Source organism: Taurulus bubalis (assembly GCF_910589615.1).
Source record: "Taurulus bubalis genome assembly, chromosome: 5".
Lineage (NCBI taxonomy): Eukaryota > Metazoa > Chordata > Actinopteri > Perciformes > Cottidae > Taurulus > Taurulus bubalis.
This window is the reverse complement of record NC_136593.1, coordinates 13,178,275-13,201,590: the sequence shown is the minus strand read 5'-3', so window position 1 is coordinate 13,201,590 and position 23,316 is coordinate 13,178,275. Positions and strand designations below refer to the sequence as shown.

General features: G+C 40.6%; 1 protein-coding gene across 1 annotated transcript; it reads right to left on the bottom strand.

Moving 5' to 3' along the window:
• Positions 1-930: 930 nt before the first annotated feature.
• Positions 931-22,981, bottom strand: kcnb1 (potassium voltage-gated channel, Shab-related subfamily, member 1; the record flags this gene model as incomplete). Its single annotated transcript, XM_079217640.1, has 2 exons — positions 22,394-22,981; positions 931-2,847 (listed from the first exon to the last, which is right to left on the bottom strand). The coding sequence occupies exons 1-2, from the start codon at positions 22,967-22,969 to the stop codon at positions 931-933; spliced, it is 2,493 nt and encodes an 830-aa protein (XP_079073766.1). The 5' UTR covers positions 22,970-22,981.
• Between the last annotated feature and the right edge of the window lie 335 nt (positions 22,982-23,316).

Sequence of the window (23,316 nt, the reverse complement as noted above, 5' to 3'; positions counted from 1 at the left end):
ATTCACTGGTCGAGATTTGAAAGTTTTGGCCATTCTGACCATGGCATGATAAGATGGGGGATAGCTAAACACTGTTTAAGAAAGATTACTCCTTCTAATGATGATGGGCCAGAGCCTCCAACAACTGCAGCCTCTGTGCCACAACATTGAACCTTACACAAGATTACTCTTCACATATGACACAGCAGACTAGCAAATCACACATTTCTATAATGAACTTTCTCTTATCTAGGCTATATAAAAATAAATCAGGTAAGACAATCTCAAGAGTGTGTATGAATTACCATTAGATCACCCATCAACATTCACACTCACTCACAACATGCGCGCCCACTCACACACTTTATAGTATATGCAGATATGCACACCCCTACAGATGTAAATGACTAAGGCCAGTTTTGGGAATGGAGGGCACAAGTAATTAGCTTATAGGCTTCTAGGTCCTCTCCTGTATCTCCATGACTATACAATTAATTGGGACTCAGTAATGGGATAGTGGGCAGCAGGGATTTTTTTTCCTAGAGAGTTAAGAGAAATCCCCCTGCCGCTAAAACCATCATTCAGTCTGGTTACACCAGTTATAACCACGTATCATTTTTGTCTGATGCCTCTGCTTCCACGTGGATCTGTGAACAGACCCGTTGGCTACCTGGGAGTGCTTTTGTTTTGTGTAATACCACTAATAGGAATGAGTTGAAGAAGGGGCAGTGACATTCTCCAAATTAGTAGTGTTTTTCTCCCAGAGTATTCACCACACATGTTGACCCTGAGCTTTGTGCCCAACGGCATGCTCGGGTAATTTGTGAAATGTTTCGGTGAGACCTTTTGTCTCTCGCGCTACCTTTTTCTAGAGTGTTTTAAGTTTGTCTGGTGTCTCCTTCCCAAACACTCTGGCCACATTTTCCTGTTTATTTCTGCTGCACTTGTACTTCAGAGGCTTTTATCCAAAGCATTTTGACGCCCTCTCTCAACCTTTGGTCTTCGTGTCATGTCGGGTGCTACGTGATTCTCATGAGCCACCCCACGAATCCCTTCAATGGGGAATAGACAGTTCTGGCCAAGTATTTTCTGGGCTGCTTCTAAATGGTTGCAGCCTTTCTGATAATTGATGCTGATGCTCCGTTTTGGGCTTGAACCAGACAAAAGACGCTCTGAGGGACTGACATCAGAGAGGTCGCGGAGGTGCTCGTCATCATCTGTATCAGCGTCGATGTATTTGCTGATGGAGGAGTCGTGAAAGGTGAAGACAGTTGCGGCCAGGGTAGTGCTCTCTGGGGACTTTGGTGGAGTTCTGCTGCTGGCAGTGGTGTAGACAGAAACTTCAGGGCTTAATAGAGAGTGGTCTGACATGACTGAGCTGTCGGAGAAAGGGGACAGGCCTGACCCACCCTCATTGTGACAGCCTCCTTTGGGGATAAGACTTTTGCCAGAAAAGAAGAATCTCCGTGTATTCTCTGTGCATGAAGGCTTCGTGGCAGACACAGGAGTCAGAATAGGCTCACGCTCCCCAATGTTTTTTTGGCCTGATTTTGCACTGCCATGCTGGGAGAAAGCTGTAGCTGGACTGTGGGAGAACCGGTTGCTTTCCTGAAGAACAAGGTCCATTGCTGGACTATGAGGGTAGCGTGGATTCTCCTGGAAGTCTGTAGCACAACTGATGTAGCTGTCTATGCTGGACAAGCTTTTCATGTCCCCCACTCCTTCTCTGGCTCCTATCACACGTGGCCCGTGATCTTGGATGGCCCCCAGCTCTATCTCATCTCTCTGTTTGCCAATCTTAGAGCCCCTCTCTTTAGCATTGAGGTTTGGCTGGGATTGTGTCTTGGCCATCTGGTTGTACATCTCCTCGAGCCTCTGAACATTTAGCCTTTGGGGACTGGTTTCTCGATCCTTGTTGGGAGAGCCTAGCTCCTGGGCATTGAAGGAACGGTTTGAGCTTGTCTCTGATGCAGCTCTCTTGGGGGTCCATTTCCAACGGCTTGGAGAGAGATTGTTGTCATGAGGCCTTTCACTCTTCTCCACCACCACATCCATCAGTTCTGCACTACGAGCAAATGCTTCTTTCAAGTTCATTGAGACAATGCTGCCATTTCGCTTTGCCCTCTCTAGAGCCTCTCTTCGTTTAAGTGCTTTTTCCTGCCTCTTCTGCTCCTTGTAGAATTCAGAAAAATTATTTACAATAATGGGAATTGGTAGGGCAATCACAAGCACTCCAGCTATACAGCATAACCCCCCCACTATCTTTCCCAGTAAGGTTTTGGGGTAAATATCCCCGTAGCCTACTGTGGTCATAGTAATAGTGGCCCACCAGAAAGAAGCTGGGATGCTTTTAAACTTTGTATCCTCCTCGTCCTTTTCAGCAAAGAACACCAGACTGGAGAAGATCATGATGCCCATGGCCAGGAAAAGGATGAGCAGGCCCAGCTCATTGTAACTCCTCTTAAGAGTGAAGCCTAGAGACTGAAGACCTGTGGAGTGACGGGCCAGCTTCAGAATACGTAGGATACGCATGATCCGAAAAATCTGAACCACACGTCGGACGTTCTGAAATTGTAGCACACTCTTGTTGGATTCTGTCAAGAAGATGGTGACATAGTATGGCAAGATGGCCAACAGGTCAATGACGTTCAGAGGACCCTTAAAGAACTTCCACTTGTTGGGGGAGGAGAGGAAGCGAAGCAGGTACTCCATGGTAAACCAGGCAATACATACAGCTTCCACGTGGGCCAGTTGTGGGTTGTCTGAAGACTGGCCAAACTCATCCGTGTCCTGCAGCTCTGGAAGGGTGTTCAGAGACAAGGCAATTGTGGATAGCACAATGAAGAGGATGGAGATAATAGCCAGGATCTAAAGGAAAAATGTATGAAAAGTATATTAGTAAGGGTTGCAGGATCAGGGAATTACACATTAAAACCAGATATAATATGTATTTAAACATACATTCCTTATTCTGACAGCTCAAAATACAATAAATACACATGTAGTATGTTTTAAATAGGATTTGAATACAGTAAGAAAGTGTTAATAATAATTACAATAATCTTACAGCCAAAAAAAGTATAATAAATCCCTAATTGTAAAGTGTGTGATTGGCTGACAGCTAATGGATTGGATTGGCTTTGGCCACTTATGTATTCATGGCTCTCTTATCAGGCTTACTCACATGAGTGAGTTTCCTTGAGTGGAAAAATGGTGGTAAACCAACCAATAAACAAAAGCAAAGAGCATCACAGAATGCAATGTAGCTTGTTGAAAATATCCTCCAATGTCTCCAACTGTCTGTTATTTAGTAACTTACCTAAAACTCTTCTTTTTTGGGTAGATTAACGTTTTTAGAAATTAAATGTGAGGAAAATCTACAAAATGAAGTGAGGATGTTTTCATATTTAAAAAAAAGTCTGCAGCCATATTGTTTGTACCATGGCAATATATCTAATAGCTGTTCCGCTTGAATTGTAATTTCTCTTATTTTAAAGATTTTCAAGTTGTATGTGTACGATTTGTTTTTAAAAACAATTCAGTTAATACAATGTTCTGTATCTATGTGTTACATTTAGTTTCACGGAAAAAACGGTCCCAGTCACTTCCGCACATTGAGGCATACTAACTAGACACCGTTATTGGACCAATACAGTACTCTGTATCGGCCAATACCCAAAGCCCAAGTATCATATCGGGACTTAAGAAGTCAGATTGGTGCCTCCCTAGTATCCACCAAATCAGTGACATGGTGAATGCTATAACATAGCAAGGTGAAAAGGCTTTGGGGCTCTGTCTGTGACCATAATTGGTTTTCAAAACATTATCCTCACCCTGTTTCATGCTCGTTCCTCCCTCTATTGGTCCTCCTAGATTTACTCTAGATGCCTCTTTTTGCCTGTCACTTGCACCACCTGCTGTGGCACCACCACAACATGAAAATGAACATGCACTAGTCAGGTAGGAGCAGAATGTCCCCAGAATATATTGCACTAGATGAGGCCTGATTCATCTTACACAGTAAACTGGGAAGTTTGTCAGAAAATAGCACCCTGACACACACACACACACACACTACCCCACCCACACTCCACCAATCATGCTAACAAGCAAGTATACATGGTGGTAGAATACACTTCTTTTAGCACTGTATGACAGCTCCCATCTCAGAATTCATAGTACACACAAAATAATCACTGCATTTGTTCTGAAGCATTTTATTCTTGTAGCTTGCGCTTGTTTGGTCTGAATAAGTGACTATTTTGATATACCACAATGTAAAATACCAAGGGAAAGGTTACAAAGTGATCCAGTCTGTAATCTCCCACCAACTCCAGTATTTTATGGAAAGGGCATATTTTATGATGAAGAACTGATGGCGTGCTATTAAGGATGAGACTCTTAGTTTGAATCCATAAATATAATGCTGTCACATCACAGACTAAAGGTCAGTTTACCAATATCTATTAAAATCACATTTCCTCTCCAAGATTTGACATGTCAACCATCAAAACTACAGCAGACGGTGACACCTCATCTGTGGGTGTATAGAATTTTGCGAACGAAAACACAAATATTTGTCTTTCCTGAAATGTTAGTCCCTTTCATTTGAGCTAGTCTTCAGAACTAATAAATAAAACATGAAAGCTGGTCTGTGGATTATCCAATTGGAATAGGTAAGAGAGTCTTTTTTTAGCCTTAATTTTAATTTTTTTCGTAATATTGTTTGAGGAAATGGCCTTTTAGTTTTAGATTTGTTAGGCTGGCATTTAGGTTGTGTCTATATGTATACCGTTTATTCTAAAGGTTTATTTAATTACTACAAATAGCCATGTCAGACATTGGCTACCCCGGTGTGCATCCCACTGACAGTAGTTTTATCAAAAGGTTCCAAAATCATCTTTTCACAAACATGGGCACACATTCAACAGCTCTCCCGTGATCTTGGTGTCGAGCTATAGAAGCAGGCCTCCTGCCGAACCAGAATGATAATGATGATTCACAGAGGCAGCATAATTCAGCATGTGTGTGTGTGTATATGTATCATAAACTACATAATATGCTCATATAATATAGCTCAGTTGTATGATTTTACACAGATATTACACAGCAAAGCATTACATCTTGTATTACTGCCTAGTCAACTTCAGATGACTTGTGGAACTGTGCCTCCATAATTAATGCTAAATGTACCTTTGAGGGAGGCTTCAAAACTGACGATCGAGCAGTGAACTCGGCGAGAGTAATGTGGAAAGTGAGCACCTGTTCCTCTCGGGGACCAAGGACAGGATTACTTCATGAACTATAGTCTGTATTGCTATATTACCCTGAGTGACTCTGAGAAATCCTGACTCAGGATCAAGGCACAACTTGAGGATGAGTAGGAGGTTGTAGCCCAAACAGGCTCTGTGTATAGCCCACACAAATAGCCCACACGAATAAGGTTACGTTGTTATTGGATGAAATAATTCAGAGTAAAGATTATTCTTGAAAAAGAATTTGTGCAGCTTAGACCACAATGCAGCATAGGCAATCAACATGATACACCATGTAACATCTATAAAGATACATTATTTCTTTTTCTTTTTTCTTTTCTTTCTTTCTTTCTTTTTTCTTTTGTTGTCTGTCTATTTATATCTGTGATATTTGTTTATTTTTTCATTTGAGTGTTTGAATTGTGTAAAATAAAAAAAATAAAAAGTATTATTTCAGTGTGATTTTAATTTGCATAAAACATTATACTTTCCTCCTCCCTACACTTGGGAAGCTCCATCCAAACCTCATCCATTAACTGATCTACTTGTTAAACAGTCACTTGTGTAAACAAAGCATAGAGCACATGATGCAGGGTTTCCCTATAGAAAGTAAAGCACAGCAGCAGAAATAGTAACGCCGCAACGGTTAGTAGCGGTTGTTAGGAAGTGATTGACAGCACAGGCCTCGACAATGGCCTAATGATTGAGGAGTCAACTCCCAAGAGTAAAAGTAACCTTATCACTACGACCAATCAGAGTCGGAGGACACTGTTGCCATAGCGTCACGGCAAGCATGAATAATGACCCTATCTGTTTATGTTCTCCCCCTACGTGCTGCTCTCCTCCTGCCCTGGAAAGAAAAATCTAGTTTAATCAAACACTTCAGAGACTTGCTGGGACCGGAGACGAGGAGTCGAGGAGTCGAGGAGCGCCGTACAAAACTGAATGTATAGTGAGGGTGCAGTACTGTCGAGAAAGAAAATGATGATGTCGTTAAAGAGAAAAATATTTGTACAAGGTAAATAACAGGGTATATTGCTTCTTTTTTTTTTTTTTTTACAAAGGCACAACCTAACACGGTTGTGCCTTTGTAAAATAAAAAATGAAGAAAAAAATTTGTTAAAAAGCCCATATTGTAAAAAGGGAGTTTTCCATGTCTTTCTTTTTTTGTTTTAACTATAAAGCATTTCTAGCCGCTGTATAAATGCTGTTAAAGTAACGAAACGCTCAATCCATGGTTAAATACACTTATTACACTTTCACATACACCTACAGTACACTAGGTTATATTACTGTATCTGTTTGTCTGTGCACTTTATTTTATATTCTATTGTAAATGTAATATGTTTCTATTTGCACTGTGTTGGTTGTTGTTGTTTGTCTAATGTTATGCATCACCCGCCAAGACAAATTCCTCGTATGTGAAACATACCTGGCAAATAAATGGTTCTGATTCTGAAATAAACAGCCCATAGTTGGAAAGTGCCTTTAAACGAGGATTTATGTTTAAAACTGTGAACTTTGAAAACAATCTAAATCTCTCCCAGTTTATTTCCGGCTGCAGTTTATGATAATAAGATCAGCTGACAGGAAGTAGACATGGACACAAATGTTCATTCTAAAATGAAGTGTTTCAGACAAATGGTGAATACAGGTTGTTGTTGTTGTTTTTGCATTGAAGCATGTACACATTTGCTACATGTGTCCTTTAAAGTTCCCTCATTGAGCACCAGGTGCAACAGAATTGTAATGAGTCGGAAAAAGGATGTTGATAACAAATCCTGAAACCGCGGAAGATTGTAAGCAACATAATAGAGGGAGAAAAGAAGAGCAGAAGCAATAGGATTGAGAAGCTAGAAAAAGGTTGCTAATGAAGGCACACTGGTGGTGCTGTTTAACATTATGGTTATGAGGTCAAGTTCCACAAGAATACCCTGCTCATTTCCCACTGGCCTTTGTCCCTGTTGCCACTCACATTGCCGTGCTTGTCTTTGTCTCTTTCTATCCTGGGTTGTTTAATGTCACAGGGCGCTAATTTCATCAAACTATTGCACTGTAAATCTGAGATAAAGATGTATCAGTCTACACAAAGGAGAAAGCAAATAAACACTAGTCTAGGAAATGGTTGAATGGAGCCCCAGACATGATGGTAATGGTATCAACGCAATTACAGGCTATTTATAGACTTTCAGTGGACGTATGCACGTTTTGTGTGCCTCGTTAGGTTTGATGAATACTCCATTATTGCAACTGGATTATACGGACACAAAAAGTGATAGTGACTCCCAGTAAATGCTCCTTGGTGGCCTACTACAGGGAGGAGAAGATGAAGGGAGGGATATTTATATCTAGAGGAAAGGAAAAGTCAACATGTGTTCAAGAGATAGGAGGGAAGGGGGTGGGGGGGGGGGGAGAGAGAGCCACTGTGACTCTAAACAAAGCCAGTTCACACTGGTTTTTGTCTCGTGACACATCCCCATCTTCTATAGGACGAGGTGACGGCAGCCCTCATTCGGCTTTTTGAAAAGATATCTGGGACACAATGAAGGACGCCCTCAAAAACCACTCAGACATGTAACCTGTGATATTCTCCTCCAAGTTACATATGGGGGAGAATGTATTTCATATACGGGGCCGGGAATAAACCTTCAGACAAGAAAGTAATTGCACAGGGAATATTTGGCTCATACACTGCATACACACTTTCTGCTCTCCAGAAGCACACTTGGGGCTCAGAGAGAAGAAAAACGTATTAATTCACAATTAGTCCGTATAATGTTGTTGTACTTGCTGTTTGCTCTCTCTCTCTCTCTCTCTCTCTCTCTCTCTCTCTCTCTCTCTCTCTCTCTCTCTCTCTCTTCAGCTCTCGCTCAAATACGGTGGCCTGGTTTTATGTTGGCTGTGTCCCAGCAGCTGTGATTAATTTCCTTTGTGCTACATTGGGTTTTGTTAGGGTTGGGTCCATTCATCTCCCCAGCACTCGTCCAAACAGGAAGGAACCTTGAACCTTGGCACTTTTTATACAGACTTGGAAAAATTTGCAGAATTATCAGTCAGATGTGAACCATTAAACCGCTGATGTGAATGTGAGTGTGAGGTTGAGGGAAATTACAGTATTGGTCACTAAGGCATCAGCTACTATAAAATATATAATGTTGTATTTGTTACAATGAAAAAGGCTAGACAATATATCGACTAGGATCCTCTGAGATTTTGGATATTGTAATGTGGCATAAGTCTTTTTCTGGTAATGATTTTGCCAAATGTCTTTCTGTGAGTATTTTCAACATCAATATTCAACCCTATCGTCGCAATATCGATATTGACGTATTTGCTGAAAAACATAGGGAAATTTGAGTTTCTCTTTTTGGGTAATATACACACCGGTCTTCTCAAACCTCAACAGGATTATTTTTGATTCTTTCGCAACTATTTTCACCAGCTAGTCGCTAACTTTGTTTGTAAGCCGTTTGGTAGCGTACAGTAGGTCTGTCTCAGATTTTTTGCTAGAAACATCAGTTTTCTGTGGCTGGAAACAAGGTTGATGAGATCGGTGAGAGTGAACTAAATGGTTAAGTTGTGTGTTGTAAAACCAGTTGAAAGATGCTGAAATACTCCGTAAAAAATTGCGATGCGCTAATTTTCTGTTGGCAGCCATGGTCACATGGGATTATGGGATAATGCTTAATGCAGGAACATAGTAGAGCATTAGTGAAAGTACAGAAATATCTATCTAAAGTTTGCTTTTTATTAGTGCAATTTATTGCTTCCGAGTTCAACGTTTCCTTCATAAGAAGAAGACTGTTTATTGTGCTTTCAAACGTCTCTGCACTATTGATAGTTGGTTAGTCAGCTTAGGTTTGATTTAGTTGTTTATTTGGTTCAGCCACCTCTGGTGAGGTGCAGCTCAGGTTAGTGTTCTCATATTGTATTACATTTGGTGGTTTCCTCCCAAGTGACAGTTCAGGAACTCCCAGTGCTCCAACGGGCACCTTTATCATTAGCAGCAACGGGAGTTGTGGAAACTCCCGTTGCTGTGAATCCCAAGACCATTGTGTGTTAACTCTGCACGCACTCACCCGAGGGAAACACATTAGACCGACCAAAAAAATGACAGGAACTACTCTTAAACGTCCACTTAACACTTACATAGGCATGGACTGATAAGGGTGTATTTATTTTTGGGGTGAGTACATCCAGGTTTTGCTGGATCACTAAGACCCTCGGACTGGCTGACTTGCTTTCCCATCCTCCCTTGAGCCACATCCGAGGCCACAGGGAGACCATGCCACGCTCTCCCAGCCTCGCCTGCCAGCCACTGTCACCATGACAACCCCCTCGAAGCACGACAGGAGGTGGCTAAGTAGACCTGCTTGTGAAAAGCAAGTCTGACAGAGTCTCCTTCTTTCCCTCCCTCCCTCTCTCCTTCCCTCTCTCCCTGATTTGTTCCTTATTCAAAGCTCACCCAGCTTTGAACCATCTGCACGTCGCTGTTCTCTCTCTAGCTGGTGATGTGCTGCCTTCTTCCCTTGCATTTTTAACATTGTTTTCTTTAATGTGAAAGAGTATTCAATTACCAATGTCCATCTTCAGGAGCAGATGTTTAAATTGTATGCCACACTTCAGCTGTTATATAATTAGATTTGATTAACAGGCACCACAGAACCGTAGTATTGATCTTCATCGAGATTTTATTGTCAGAGGTCGATAGCATGAGCGTTAAATAACGTGCAATAATTCACACCTCTGGTTCTGAATGTAGAGGGCTCTGCCTCAGTGCCTGTGAAAGAGATGGGGTTTCCATGGAGACGGGAGGAGACTGTGTCTTCCACATTTCCCCCCCAGCATGATAGCTTGAAACACACACACGCACACACACGTTTGCAGTGGCTCAGCTGTAGTCTCCCCACCCTCCATCACTTCTGCTTGTAACTTTGAAAAGCAGAGCCTCATTAATCTGAACCTCCCACATCTTGCAAAAAAATGTTTCTTGTGGTTCTTCAAGGGTACCGCCAGTTTAGCTTTTTATAAGAAATGCACATATTTAAACAAGTCCTTAACAAGACCTCCTGTATGATCATGATCTTGCTGCTCCAACGTTAAGGCGACTGCACTTCTAATCTTGTATGCATCTTATTGATCGGCAGCTGCTGAAGGTTTGATTACTGTAAATGTGATATTTAAGATTTATTTGCTGAACTAATCTCACATCAGCGTGATAGATTAATTGAGTATATTCAATGTCTTTTTACAAAATCAAGAAAGATTCTCACTAAAAGCCCTAAACTCTACTCCGGATTCCTAGGTCTTTATTTCATGGATCTGCTGTTAGCTATCTGCTAAGCTAACTTGTAGAAGCAAGAATATTCAACATATTTTCTATATTCATTTGATGATGTAATGTTCCTTAGATTGGATGAATAGGTGGTATTCAAATGATCCTTGACATTCAATAATACCTGCAAGCTTCTATATATTGTAAACTCTTTCTTTTTGCAAGACTACTTTGAGTCTTTGAAGCCATTTTTGGGGCCTTCGTCAAAACTTTTCTCTAACTCCTGCAGTGCTTGCATGCACAAAGTGCACCACAACCCCATTCAGTAAACTGCTAATGTAGGTAGGAAACCTATGCCTGGACCATCCATCTCCTGAATGAATCCCACCTCATCTCCTTTCTTTCTCAATTATTCATGCGTTTCAGATGAAGAAGAGAATCCAGACTCAGCATCTATATTTAAACTCTGACTGGTTCATGGTGGCTGTATAAATAGAAACAGTATAGGGTTTGGTCTGGCACACCAAAGGAGGCTGTCCTCATCAGGAATTTTACCTCGAAGTATGCAGCATTTATTGGAAAGAGATGAAAGACAGCTTAGTAAGTGTTGTGTTGGGGCGTTTCTGGATTGAGGAAATATCATAGAGCAGTTATGGTCGGTAAGGAAAGCCGAACCTGCTTCTGCTGTCCATTAAATGTATCACCATAAAGCTCACCATATCCCTGTGGTCGTCTCACCACCTCACAACATTACTCGTCCTTAGCAATGGTGAACAGTCACACCCTAACAAAACACATCTCAAGGATCTTGTGTATGTATGTACATGTATGTACAGTAAATAAAAATCACAGTTATATAAGCAGGTCTTTTACATTGTTCAGGGATGTGGGCTATTGTCTAATAATTCATGTATGACGCAGTTGACGCAGTTTTGCAGTCTGTGATAGTTTATTTATTACAGAAAGCACGCCACAGTATGCCCCGTCGACAGCAGCACAGAAGGAAAATGTAAACACGAGAGAAGCATTGATTTGAAACGCAAAGAGAGATGCAGACAGAGAAAGGCGCACACACACCACCCTTCTACACACACACACACACACACACACACACACACACACACAATCAATCAACAATGAAGCCTGAATAGAAGGCAGCTGCAATTCTCAGCATCACAGAAATGACAGTTGCCATGGTGATAGTGACAGGGAACTTTTAAACATTGTAGTGACGGCATTGAGACATAAGAGAGAAATGGAGAGAAAGAAAATGACTTAGACTGGAAGATGTGAATTTAGCATATTGTATTCACAGAGCAATACAAAGCTAAATTACTCTTAATCCTGAAGTCGAACACATGCTTACTGCAGATATTCATACCAATGGAGTAACAATATACCGAGTCCATATTTCACAGTTTGTGAGAGCTCAGAGGCCGTTCAGTATCTGTCCTGTAATCCCTTTGCGAGTATAAACCATTGGCAACTGGACAGCTAAAAGAATAGCATTGTTGTACTTCCATTTTATTTAACAGCATGATTAGTCACGTGTGGTGGGGCAAAAACGTAGGTGCAGAGGAGACGACAGGAGCCCAGGTAAGGCAAAAATCAAAACATACTTTACTTAACAAATTCACAAAACAACACTAGAAAACATACAGATAAAAGGCAATGAACCATGATGGTACACAACGAAGACAAAAGGAGACAATCCTGCATCTGGCAAGGGAAAGACAGACTAAATACACAGGGGAGGCAGGCAACGAGGCACAGGTGGAAACAATGAGGGCGGGGCTTTACAATCACACAGGGGAAAGCACACTAGGAGGGAGGAGTCTGGAACGAGAACAGGTGAAGGGAATAAACAATCAGGAAACACTGGGAAGACACACACATGGGTGTTACATGATTATGTACCGTACTAATGTACAAACATGTGCATAAGGATAATTAACCACAAAATCACAAAACCCCACCGACCCTCAGTTACTGTATCCATGACTGTCCTGCTTTCCCACATTAAGTTTACAATGAAAACGTTGGTTGACTTACTTGTCATAATTCTTTTGTAATTTTCGCAAAAGTGATCGTTCATATCTATGATTTCACACCGAGTTAGACAAAAGCAGGTGTCTGCTTTCTAGGAACAGGATTTGATCCGCTGGCCACGGGGCAATCAAGCTTACGTTAGCTCTGTGGTTGAAAGTGACATCTCAGGCTGAAATTCTAAGCTCGTTTTTACAAGAACAATTTCTTTCAATTGCACTTACTGGCTACAGATGTACATGACAAGTTGCCATAATGTACCAGTAAGCCTCACTGACTAAACTAAATACAGTTTAAAATCCCTCACAGTAATGTTTAATTTGTCTGTATCAATTTGGTCGATCTTTCAATCAGATGTTGTGACTTCCTCGGCCAGAAAGGATGAAGCAAGCAAAAGAGTCCATGGGACAGATTGTTAAGCCCTGGGTAGCCCTGCACTAAAATTATTGTTGTCTACAGAGACAACAATCGATTTATGGCGCAAAAACACGGCATGTGAATGGCCTCTGCATGTCCGAGGCCAAAAGTAATCATCCTCACCACAGATGAACCTTGTTGAAGACACGAACATAAAGAAACAGCGAAGTGAGAAAAAACGTTGACTAAATTGTTATTTAGTTCTAACATAATACTGTTTAGCTGCCTAGCTTACATACTTGGCAAAGCAAGACAAAGGTTATATTATTGTAATAGTATGTTTCACAGTTAAGAAAATATAAAACTTTGTCTGTGTACAGAAAACCAACATAAACAACAGCTGCCATCAGATCATAATACCTTTAGTATCGGGAGGAAAACTAATTGATTGATATTCTGGATCAGGAGTTTGGCTGTGGTTGGTGAGGTGACTGCTTTGACACAGAGTCGGTGCCCAGTCACGGTTTCTACGCTGTGATTGGACAAGCACTGTTTGGGAGAGGGGCTTAGCAAGCAGTCAATATGAATGTTGAGGAAGATTTGAAAAAAAATAATTGTGTCATGATGCGTATGTGCATGTGGTGTGTTTGAGAGTGTGTTGTAGTAGTAGTCAAGGCCAGGTAAAAGTGCTCATCAAGGAGAAAGGCGTCTCGCACCAGTACTCAAGGGCTCTCTCCTCACTCTCAGAATCACCTGTGGGCTTGATGACGGTTTCTCCTTCACTTTAGTGGATTCTATTTCTGCCTCTGCCCTTCACACTTCCCTCAAAGTCATTCCTGCACCTCACCGCACAACCTGCACAGCGGAGAGAAACACTCCAGTGAGGAAAGCTACAAGTGGAGCAGCCCCTGGACCTGAGAGTACTGATTTATAGACCCTGTTCTTCTGTGCACGCATAGTTGAATATTGGATATGGTGTGCAGGGGGTTGCATATCACAGTGATGGTTACATGGCTGCATGTCTGCCTCAGGGCCAATCTGCTGTATTGCGTGTGGAAGAAATGGTGCAGAAAAAAAATGAAGAATTCACATATATCTGGTACTATATGTCCATTGCATAGCCCAGATATAAAAGGTCATGATATACAGCTCAAAGGACATCAAACATCCTCTCAGAGTACATATATTCCGTTTCATGAGGGTTAACTGACTGAAGTGGTTATTTTCTACTTCATGTGACAATGGAGACAGTCGAATCATATACGTATCCATCAGCAGTGTGGCTCTTCACCAACTGAGCCCCCATGATTGGCCTGACTGAGTAGATGATTTTCACATTGTAGGGACTGATACCTAGAGACATGGCAGGTAGTATTTATAGGTTGCAGTGTAAATGCTAAAAAAGATTTTCAATCAGACTACTGTTTTGGCAAAGGGTAGTATTAGGCTTATTTACCTCACCTTCATTGAGACAGAGGAGACAACTATTTAGCCACGCTAACTCTCCAGAGAGCACTCTCTTTGACGGTTCGATTTGATTCAGGAAACCTGCTATATTAATTACTCACTGACTTAAGCTCAAACTTGCAAGTCTATGAATACTAACTGACTGACTAAAATATACTACTACTACTACAAATACTACTACTAAACTCCAACACTGCCATGGTCTGTCTCCCTTTTTCATAGAGGAAACACAAAGTATATGGCTTCACATTGAGGAGACACAGGTGCTTCACTGTTGTTTTTTACTATAGTGCATTTTGCTGCACAGAAAATTGAGCAAAGACATTATGGTATAATTATTATTATTAAGATATTATATAAGCCATTTTTGTTCATGCTTTAGTAGGCTTTTTCAAAATGCTTCATTCATTTCTGATTATTTCTGATAATTCATGCATTTATTTCCTATGAAAAGGGGAGCATCTGTTTGACTTTGTTGCAAAACATGTGTCTATTGAGACAACTCAGGATGAGAATTCATTTTGAAATGATGGGTCTTCTTCGAAGCTGAACTTTTGTTCCTGCTCTCACAGTAATGTTCTCTTCCATTAACAGTCTCTCACTTGCCAGATCTCCTGATATATTGCTGTTTTATCTCCTTTACAGTCTCTGCTCCTCAGCCTCCGTCCTCTTGGTGACAAGGAAGTCTTAGTGTCTTTCACTCAGTGCTCACATAACAGCTCAACTCTAAATTGAACGAACAAAGGAGCCGTCGAGCTTTGCAGTGGCAGTGCGCTATTCTTGACCATCGCCACTTCCTTGCCATCCACTACACAATCTAAGAACCAATACAGTACATTCTGTTCATCCATGGCAAAAGCATTACATTTTGGTTAATTCCTTCTTTTCGGCGGATGTGTTTGCATAAACTCCAGGGTTGTTGCTCTGATGACCACAGTTATGTAACTTATTACACATTTATGAATTTTAGTCACCACAAAGACAGAACATGTCCACTGAAATTTATTCTGCAATAGTAAATAGAGCAAAATGAACACACTGTCCTTACTAAACCTATCCTGCAGCAGAAACATACCAAAACTGTCTCTAGTGCAAGCCAGAAAAGCTGAGATGCTGCTACAAATCCTGAACTATCCAATACAAAATGCATGACATGACTTGTTAAATATTCCCAAACACAACTCCACAACTGGAGAGTCAGCCCTCTGCACATTAACAGTGAATGAGCGTTAAAATATGCAGCCCAATGTTAAAACAGATGCCAAATAATCCCAAACTATTTCCAAAACATCCGTCCAACAATAACTCATTCTATAAATGAATATCAATCAAAGAAACAGTAAAACAATAGCATTACTGAGGATCATAATCTTGACAGTCTGTGGCTTGGTTTCTCTATAATTGGGTCTGCACTGATGTACGCCTAACACATCAAATGATAATCCCAACTGTCAATGTGGTTTTGCAATCACCTCTGTTCCCTTGTTTGTTTATTTGTTTATGTGACGCAATCCGAGTGAAATTTGATGTAAAAAAACCTTTTTCTCAGAAGAAGAAACACTGAAGAAACACTGGAATGCAGGCTCCTTAGGTTAACTTGTTTAAAATAGATGTAATACATTCTTGTCAACAAAGGGTATTTTGTATAATTATCTGAGTATAGTGTGACATTTGTTGGAGAGTCTGTTGTACTTCCGGAACGGAACCCTGACATTCTGGAACCCTGATATTGAAAGATGTATATCATGTAGAACATAAAAAAAAGAAGATGTATTCATATACATGATATACCACTATAGACAATAACCGTGATATTCCACAAAATAAATATTGATATCATGGTAATCTTTTTACCAACACTTCTTTGGAGGCAGACCTGAAGGGACGGCTGCCAGTGTTGCAGATTTAGCAACTTTCTTGCTAGATTTAGCAATTTATTGATCTAGTGCTGCCACCTACTATCATTGGAAAAGAGTTGGCAACACTGAGCACTTTCGGTTGGATGATTTTTTTAATCTAGTATAATCTTGCTAGTTTCTCAAGTGTACCAACCCTAGCTTTAGTAAACATGTTAATACACATATACTGATATTGATACATATAGTCTTTATATATATATATATATATATATATATATATATATATATATTACATAATATAGACTGTTGAATGTGACAGTAATAGCTAGATAAGAAGTAAAAGGATAGATAGAAGAAGAATTAATTGATTCTCATTGATTCGCCCACAAAGTTGATCCAATCTTCTCCATATGTGAAGACAATACTACTCTTGATGCCTCCGCTATGGAAAAATAAACAACACTGTGGTTCTCCAAAGTGTTGTAATGAGGATGCAGGAATATGGAAGGGAGCCATCTTTCATGCATTATAAGATCATGATCATAATTGCTCAACAGATAAACAAAACCCTTAACTAGTCTCCATCCATCTGGTTAAAACGTAAGTCACGTTCTGGCTCATAATGCTCTTTGACACATTGAGGAACAGAAAATACTGAGTTTCAAAATTAGCCTAAGAATTTTAGCTGGTAAAATCAACTAATACGAGTTTTGTTAAAAAAAAAAAAAAGCCATCTGTTAGGATTCTAAAAACAACAGCTCAGCTTCCAACACTTTTTCCCTGCCCTTTTGCCTTGGTGTGCAGGCTCTGTTATCTTACTGTCACAGCTCTTTATTAATACATTTTTGGATTCATAGCAGTGATGTACATTCATCTAAAGAACAGACTATTCTGAATGTCAGCCAAAATCTCATGTGGTTTTCAGTCTGAAAAGAGGGGGGTGGATTATTAATCATAAGAATCAATCATAAACTGTGTTTCACTACATTAGATAGATACAATACAATCTTCGCCAGGATAGGTGTGTTTGTGTGAGAGAGTGCATGGCTGTGTACTCTTAACAGTGACAACCGAATTGGTCATAAGTGAGAGCTGTTAATCAATTCCCTTTGCTCTTCTCTGACAGGCGGACAGTGCCCCAAAAGCAGTGCAGACAGTGCCTCAACGATTGCTTTCATGGCAGTCAGAGCGACTGCCATGGAAGCAATCGTTGAGGCACTCAATCTATATGATGAAAGCCTACATGATCCCAGTTTTTATCTCAACACCACACAAACACAGACAACATTGACAAATAACCTGCGAAAGTCTGATATGTTATTTCCCTGAAAATCCCCTATCAAGCTCAAATGTGTTACTTCAGTATTGCATGGTCACTCTGCAGCTTCCTGCCAGAGAGCCAGTGTCCAGCAGCACTCTGGGAAACGTAAAGTCAAATTTACATTTTGTTACTAACAGTTGCCACGTGATTTGTTTGTCACTCTAGTGACTTTAGTGACTAGAGTGACAAACAAATCAAAAAGTATTAGTTTGATGTATTAGTAAAAAGTATTAGTTTGATGGCTGGAGTTATTGGATTGCAAAAATAACTGTTTCGTTGTATCACCTGACAGAAGGAAAGTATTTAAATAGAAAACAACAGCGTGCCAAGAAAGCAGAACAGGAGTCCGCTGTGACAACAGAGACGTTTATGTAAAAGAGGTATGAAGTGAATGGAACAGGGTTAAAACTGTACCTTTAAGACTGACTCAAGTTTCCAGGTAATGTGGGAAAGCAGAGAGATAAATCTATCAAAATGAATAAATTAAGACTACCTGACAAAAGACGGTCATTAGCGGCATTGAAAAGGCTGTCTCAGTGCATTGGCTGTAAAACATGACTTTTAAAACAATTCAGGGCTGGATCTTCACAATGATGTGAGGGCCAGGCTGAACCTGTGCCTTTTCCCCAAATGAAGCCGAAAAAAACGTTAATAAGGACTGCCTGACTGCTTCTCCTTGCAAAATGATTTATTGGATTTTTGCATAACGGGAATGATTGGTCGTTCATGCAGGTAGGTCTGTCTGCCTCGGGTCCACAGTACTAGACACACCTACTACAAGAAGCCCTCAAGCCGGTTGCCGTTGGGTCAGGTTTGGGCACCAAAACAACTTCATGGCTTGGGTTAAATACATGTGTTGATTGGCTCTAGTCTAGATGACCCAGTCCCTGAATTGGGACACTCCTTCTAGTGATGTTCTTATATGATTTCCTTTATCGTACAGTACAACATGATCCATTTGACTGACTGAGACCTTCCAGCTGTCAGGAATAGTGATCGATTCTAGTCTGGGTGCTTTGTGTCTTGGATTCAGCTCCAGACTGATTTATGAGTAGGAATTTGGCCAAACCTCATGTATATGTCATCTTAAGTGTGACATGAGTGGAGCATAATTGGAATTTGTTGCCTGCCATCAGATGCACAATACCCACGGATAGAACAGGAACTGGTAATGACAATGTTTGGATTTACCGAGGACAAAATTACAGAAACTTTCATGTTTGGTTTCTTCTGTAAATTGGTTGAAATAAAACCTTAAAAAAAATGTTCAGTTAAAATATCTCAAATTTAGTTATTTAAAATACTTAAATAATACATGTACTGGTAGAGGGAAATATTTTAAACTATTCCAAATACTTTTATTTAAATCCTATACGATGGTTGCCTAATAATTAATAATTAAATGCAGTCTCATCACTACTTTAGTCACTCACAATGTTAATGTTTTTTTTTAAAGTGAGTATAAAGAACAATTATTTGCTTGTTAAGTGATATTCTCAGCACCCAATCTGGTGACGTCCAATAGTTCTGGTATCATTTAGTATTATTAATGACAAGAGACCTTCCAAATTACACATGACATTACATAAATGCCACTACAGGTGGAAAAGGGCTTTTCTTGGCGCCAATTGCTTTGCTTTTACAGCAGACAGACACAATCTTACTTTATGGTGATTCTAATCTGATTTGAGCGAGAGACAGACAATGCTGTGGCTTACAAAGAATGTAAAACAGAGAAGGAAGCTTCAAATTGGGCCCGGAGTCTCCTGGAGAATAATTAACGTGACATTTCCCTGACATTTAGTCGGAGGTATAGTGGAGGAGCCTGAAGAGGGGAGGAAGGAAGCAGAGATATGAGCCAGTGAGGTAAAAGAGAGGAAGGATGACGGGGCAGAAAGAACACAGGATTTTTCCCTGCACATCTTAACAAATAATTCAGTTACTACGTGCTTCCTTGTTTTGCTCTGTGCGGACATTAAAATATGGAAATTAAGCAGAGGTGAACTTAAACACACGGAAACACAAATAGACTTTCTCTAATGTTCATCACACACTCCTTTAGTGATGGTAAAATTATATTTTTGTTGCTCGGTAACCATTTGTTTTGGGCTTAACTCTACAATTCACCATCTGTTTATGAGCTGTAAGACATACATTTCCATCTATGATCCAAGATAGGAGCACACAGCTGATGAACATTGGGACAATCTGTGGCGGAGCTGGACCGCTCGACAAGCCCACAGTGTGCTCCAGACTGTAAGACATTACATCAACCCCCATCAATGCTTTAAGTAGTTTGGTCTGTGGTTGCAGTGCCCTTTAAAGCTAATTAAGAATTAGTCAACTCTGCCTCTTGCTGTGTCAAGGTTGCACACCATCTTCCGCTATAGGCTCATAATTATGCCAAGAGAAGAGATGATGAAAAAAAATGTAAATGACAAGCAAGCACTGCACCCACTCATCAATTGGTTGTTATCGAGAGCTATAGATTACCAGGAAACAACATGCACAAGCACTTTGCTGTGTCATTATTCAACGGGAAGATCACGCATCTTTGTGAAGCACTTCAAAACTGTTCTCCAGTAGGATGTTTTGATAAATTGCAGATATCAGGGTGCTGTAATGGAGACAGCAGCGTATGGCCGACTCAGAGTGATCATCTGCTTTTTCTAGGCTACTGCACTTCCTTAGCTCGAACACGATAAACATTGATTTTACACCTCTTTAATTCCTATGAAGAAGATGTTTCCCTGACAGACTCGCAGCACTCATCCTTCTCTCTCTGTCTGTTTGTGGGGTGGCGCTGACAGTTCTCAACAAATCCTCACTGCAAAGCATCAGCCAGCACACGCTGCTAATAGTTTAAATTGCTGCACATTTCCCAAACAAGGCACCCGCTCCCTTTAAACATCGCGTGGAAAAGAGACGGTACCCTCTTTGATCCCTCCGAGCCAATGTAGAAGAGGGTGATCAAAGGCTGCTCGTGTTTAACACTGCTGTGGTCTCTCGGGTTGTGGCTGCGGGCCAACTCTCTTCTTTTTGCAAAGACTAAAGGTGAGCACACCTGATAGAAGTCAGCGCGCAATGGCATACCTTAAAGATAAGGAAATATTGTGCAGAAGGGTGATAACCTTGACATCTAATTATGACATTCAACACAGAGATGTTGCAAACAAAATGCAGAGATCCTAAATTATACTGAAAATAATTGCTCAAGTATTGTCTGATAACTTTACAACTGTAACTGACAATTATGAGATAAACTAAACAGTTACAAGCAAACTTTTCTGGGTTGATGCCATTTATCTTTTACTGTATATTGAAATATTTACAATCATTTCATGTTACAACCAGCTTCTATTGATAAGGAAATGTTCCTTTTTAAGCATTGATTAATGCAAATAATAATTTTCACTTGTTTATGTGCACAAAGATTTAATTCCATATCCTCGCCTCCTGCAGTATATCTCAAATTAAATTGGCCTAGGATGATGGGGTTCTCACAAACAAACAACTTACAGAATACAGAAGACAAAAAAAATAATTTACTTGTATGTGTTTCATGTTGTAAGCGAAGGCATCTAAGTGATATTTGAATGATTCACTGGATGTATGGCCATGTTCACACGGTGAGACAAAGCGTTATCATGCATGTGTGCATGTCTGGATGCTGGTGCTATCTGTCTGAATATCTGTGAGTTAATGATATGGCAATGACCTTTTGTTATAAGTTTAGTAATAAGAGTATAACAGGAGATACAGATTACGAATATTGTGTCATGTCTTAAAGAGTTGCTTTTACTGTCAGACTAAGACATGTTTTCTTTCCTAGTTCTTGAACAACAATAATGGCAGATAATAGCGGACATATCCACACTGATAAATCACATCCGCTGGCTGGCTTTTTCTATAATTTCCACTCTTTACTTTGTGTTCCAGCCTTGGAACAATCAAAAGATGAGTAAACACCAAAGCACAACTCACAGAGGTGTCCTAATTGACTCATTTTGTGCAACTGTGAATGTCCAGTGGGTCTGAAAATTGCAAATTATTGTAGGTGCACGTTTAGGAAACGTTTTTAGGAAACGTTTTTCCTATTTTGTTCTGTTTTTATGGTCTGCATATTGATACAGATGCAGTAGTTTAAAAACTACAGCATCCCATGTTGCAATTCAAACACCCTCAGGTGCCAATCCCACGAGACACGTCCTTGGCGAAGCGACGAGTCAAACAGCTGTATATAGTTCATCCAAATTAACTATCGTTAATATCAGTATCCATTCGTACCGAGGCAGCCAATCAAATCAAGCAAGAGGCTCTTGCTTGATTTGATTGGCTGCCTCAGTCAGTGCGACTCTGCACCTGGCACTTATAGAAGAATATTTGAATATTTTTGACTTTTCTAGCGTCTCGGTGTGATCGTCCCCAAAGGTGCTTATTTTACAAGAGGGACCTAATCATGTATCAATATGTCAAAGTATGACCCACTATAAAACAAGAGTCTGCAGCCATGCTAGCAACTCTGTGGGGCTAAATTTTGGATGCATTGGAGCCTTGAGCTAATTGCTGATGTCTGCATGCTAACATGCTCACAGTGACAGTGCTAACATGCTGATGTGACCAGGTATAATGTTTATCATGTTCATCATTTTAGTTTTGCGTGTTTGCATGCTGACATTTGTTAATTTGCACTAAGAACAACGGGAATGCCATTAGTGTTGCAGGGTGCATGTTTCTTTGTTTGTGTGTGGCTGTACAAATCATCATATTCATGGAAGATTGCTCTGACCAATCCCCACCTCATCTCTTAAACCCATCATCCAAAGACGGTTACCTTTGCTGCAACAGATGAGCTTGGCTTTTCCAGGAGGTCCCAAAGCTTCTTTCGTTTTTCGGCACAGCAAGTGTTGTCAAATTCGTCTCCCTCTCTGTCCTTCATATTGTCGGCCTCTCGTTTGAGCTCCTCGTTCATTTGCTCCTTCTTCTGGTGGTACCTCGCCTGGCAACACGACTCCAGGTAAATCTCGTCGATGCCCCAGTAGTCGAGTTCTTGACTAAACGACAGGGCGCACATTTCTTCCATCATGTGCAGCTTACCCGTGCGGTAGAAGTTCAGAATTGACGTGAACGCCCCTGGATGTCGATCAAAAAAGTACTCGTTCTCCTCAAGGCTGTAGTCATCACACACTTCCATCAGAGAGTCATGGGTGTTGCAATCTCTTAGCTTTCCCAAACGTGTTCGTGGTAGCCTATCTAATGTTCGCCACAAAACCTCATGTGGGAGACCCCCAACATTCAGCCGGACTCTGCGGAAACATGACTTGCTGCGAATGATGTCCACCGGTTCAGGTGGCAGCGATGATGTTGAGTGGGAGCCGGCTTTATTTAACTCTGCCAAGGATTTCTCCATGATGACTTTAAATTGAGGAATCAGGCAAACATCCAGGGCTATGGACTACAGTTGGTCCTGTTTTCTTTCATAATTGTATCTAGAAGGATTAAAAAACAAACATTAAGAAATCATTAGTGTTCTTGGATTAGCCCCAAATGTCAAGGTGCACGTCTCAATCATTTTACATGGTGATAAAATATTTGGGCCTGGGCCCCAGGGTTAGTTTATAGCAGTGGTTCCTAACCTGGGGGTCAGGAGTTAAGGGGAATAAGATACATTTAACAGGTTACAAGCACTTCTTTCTTTCTTTCAAAAGAAAGGGAACAAATAGAAATATATAACCTATTGATAATTTGGAATCCAAG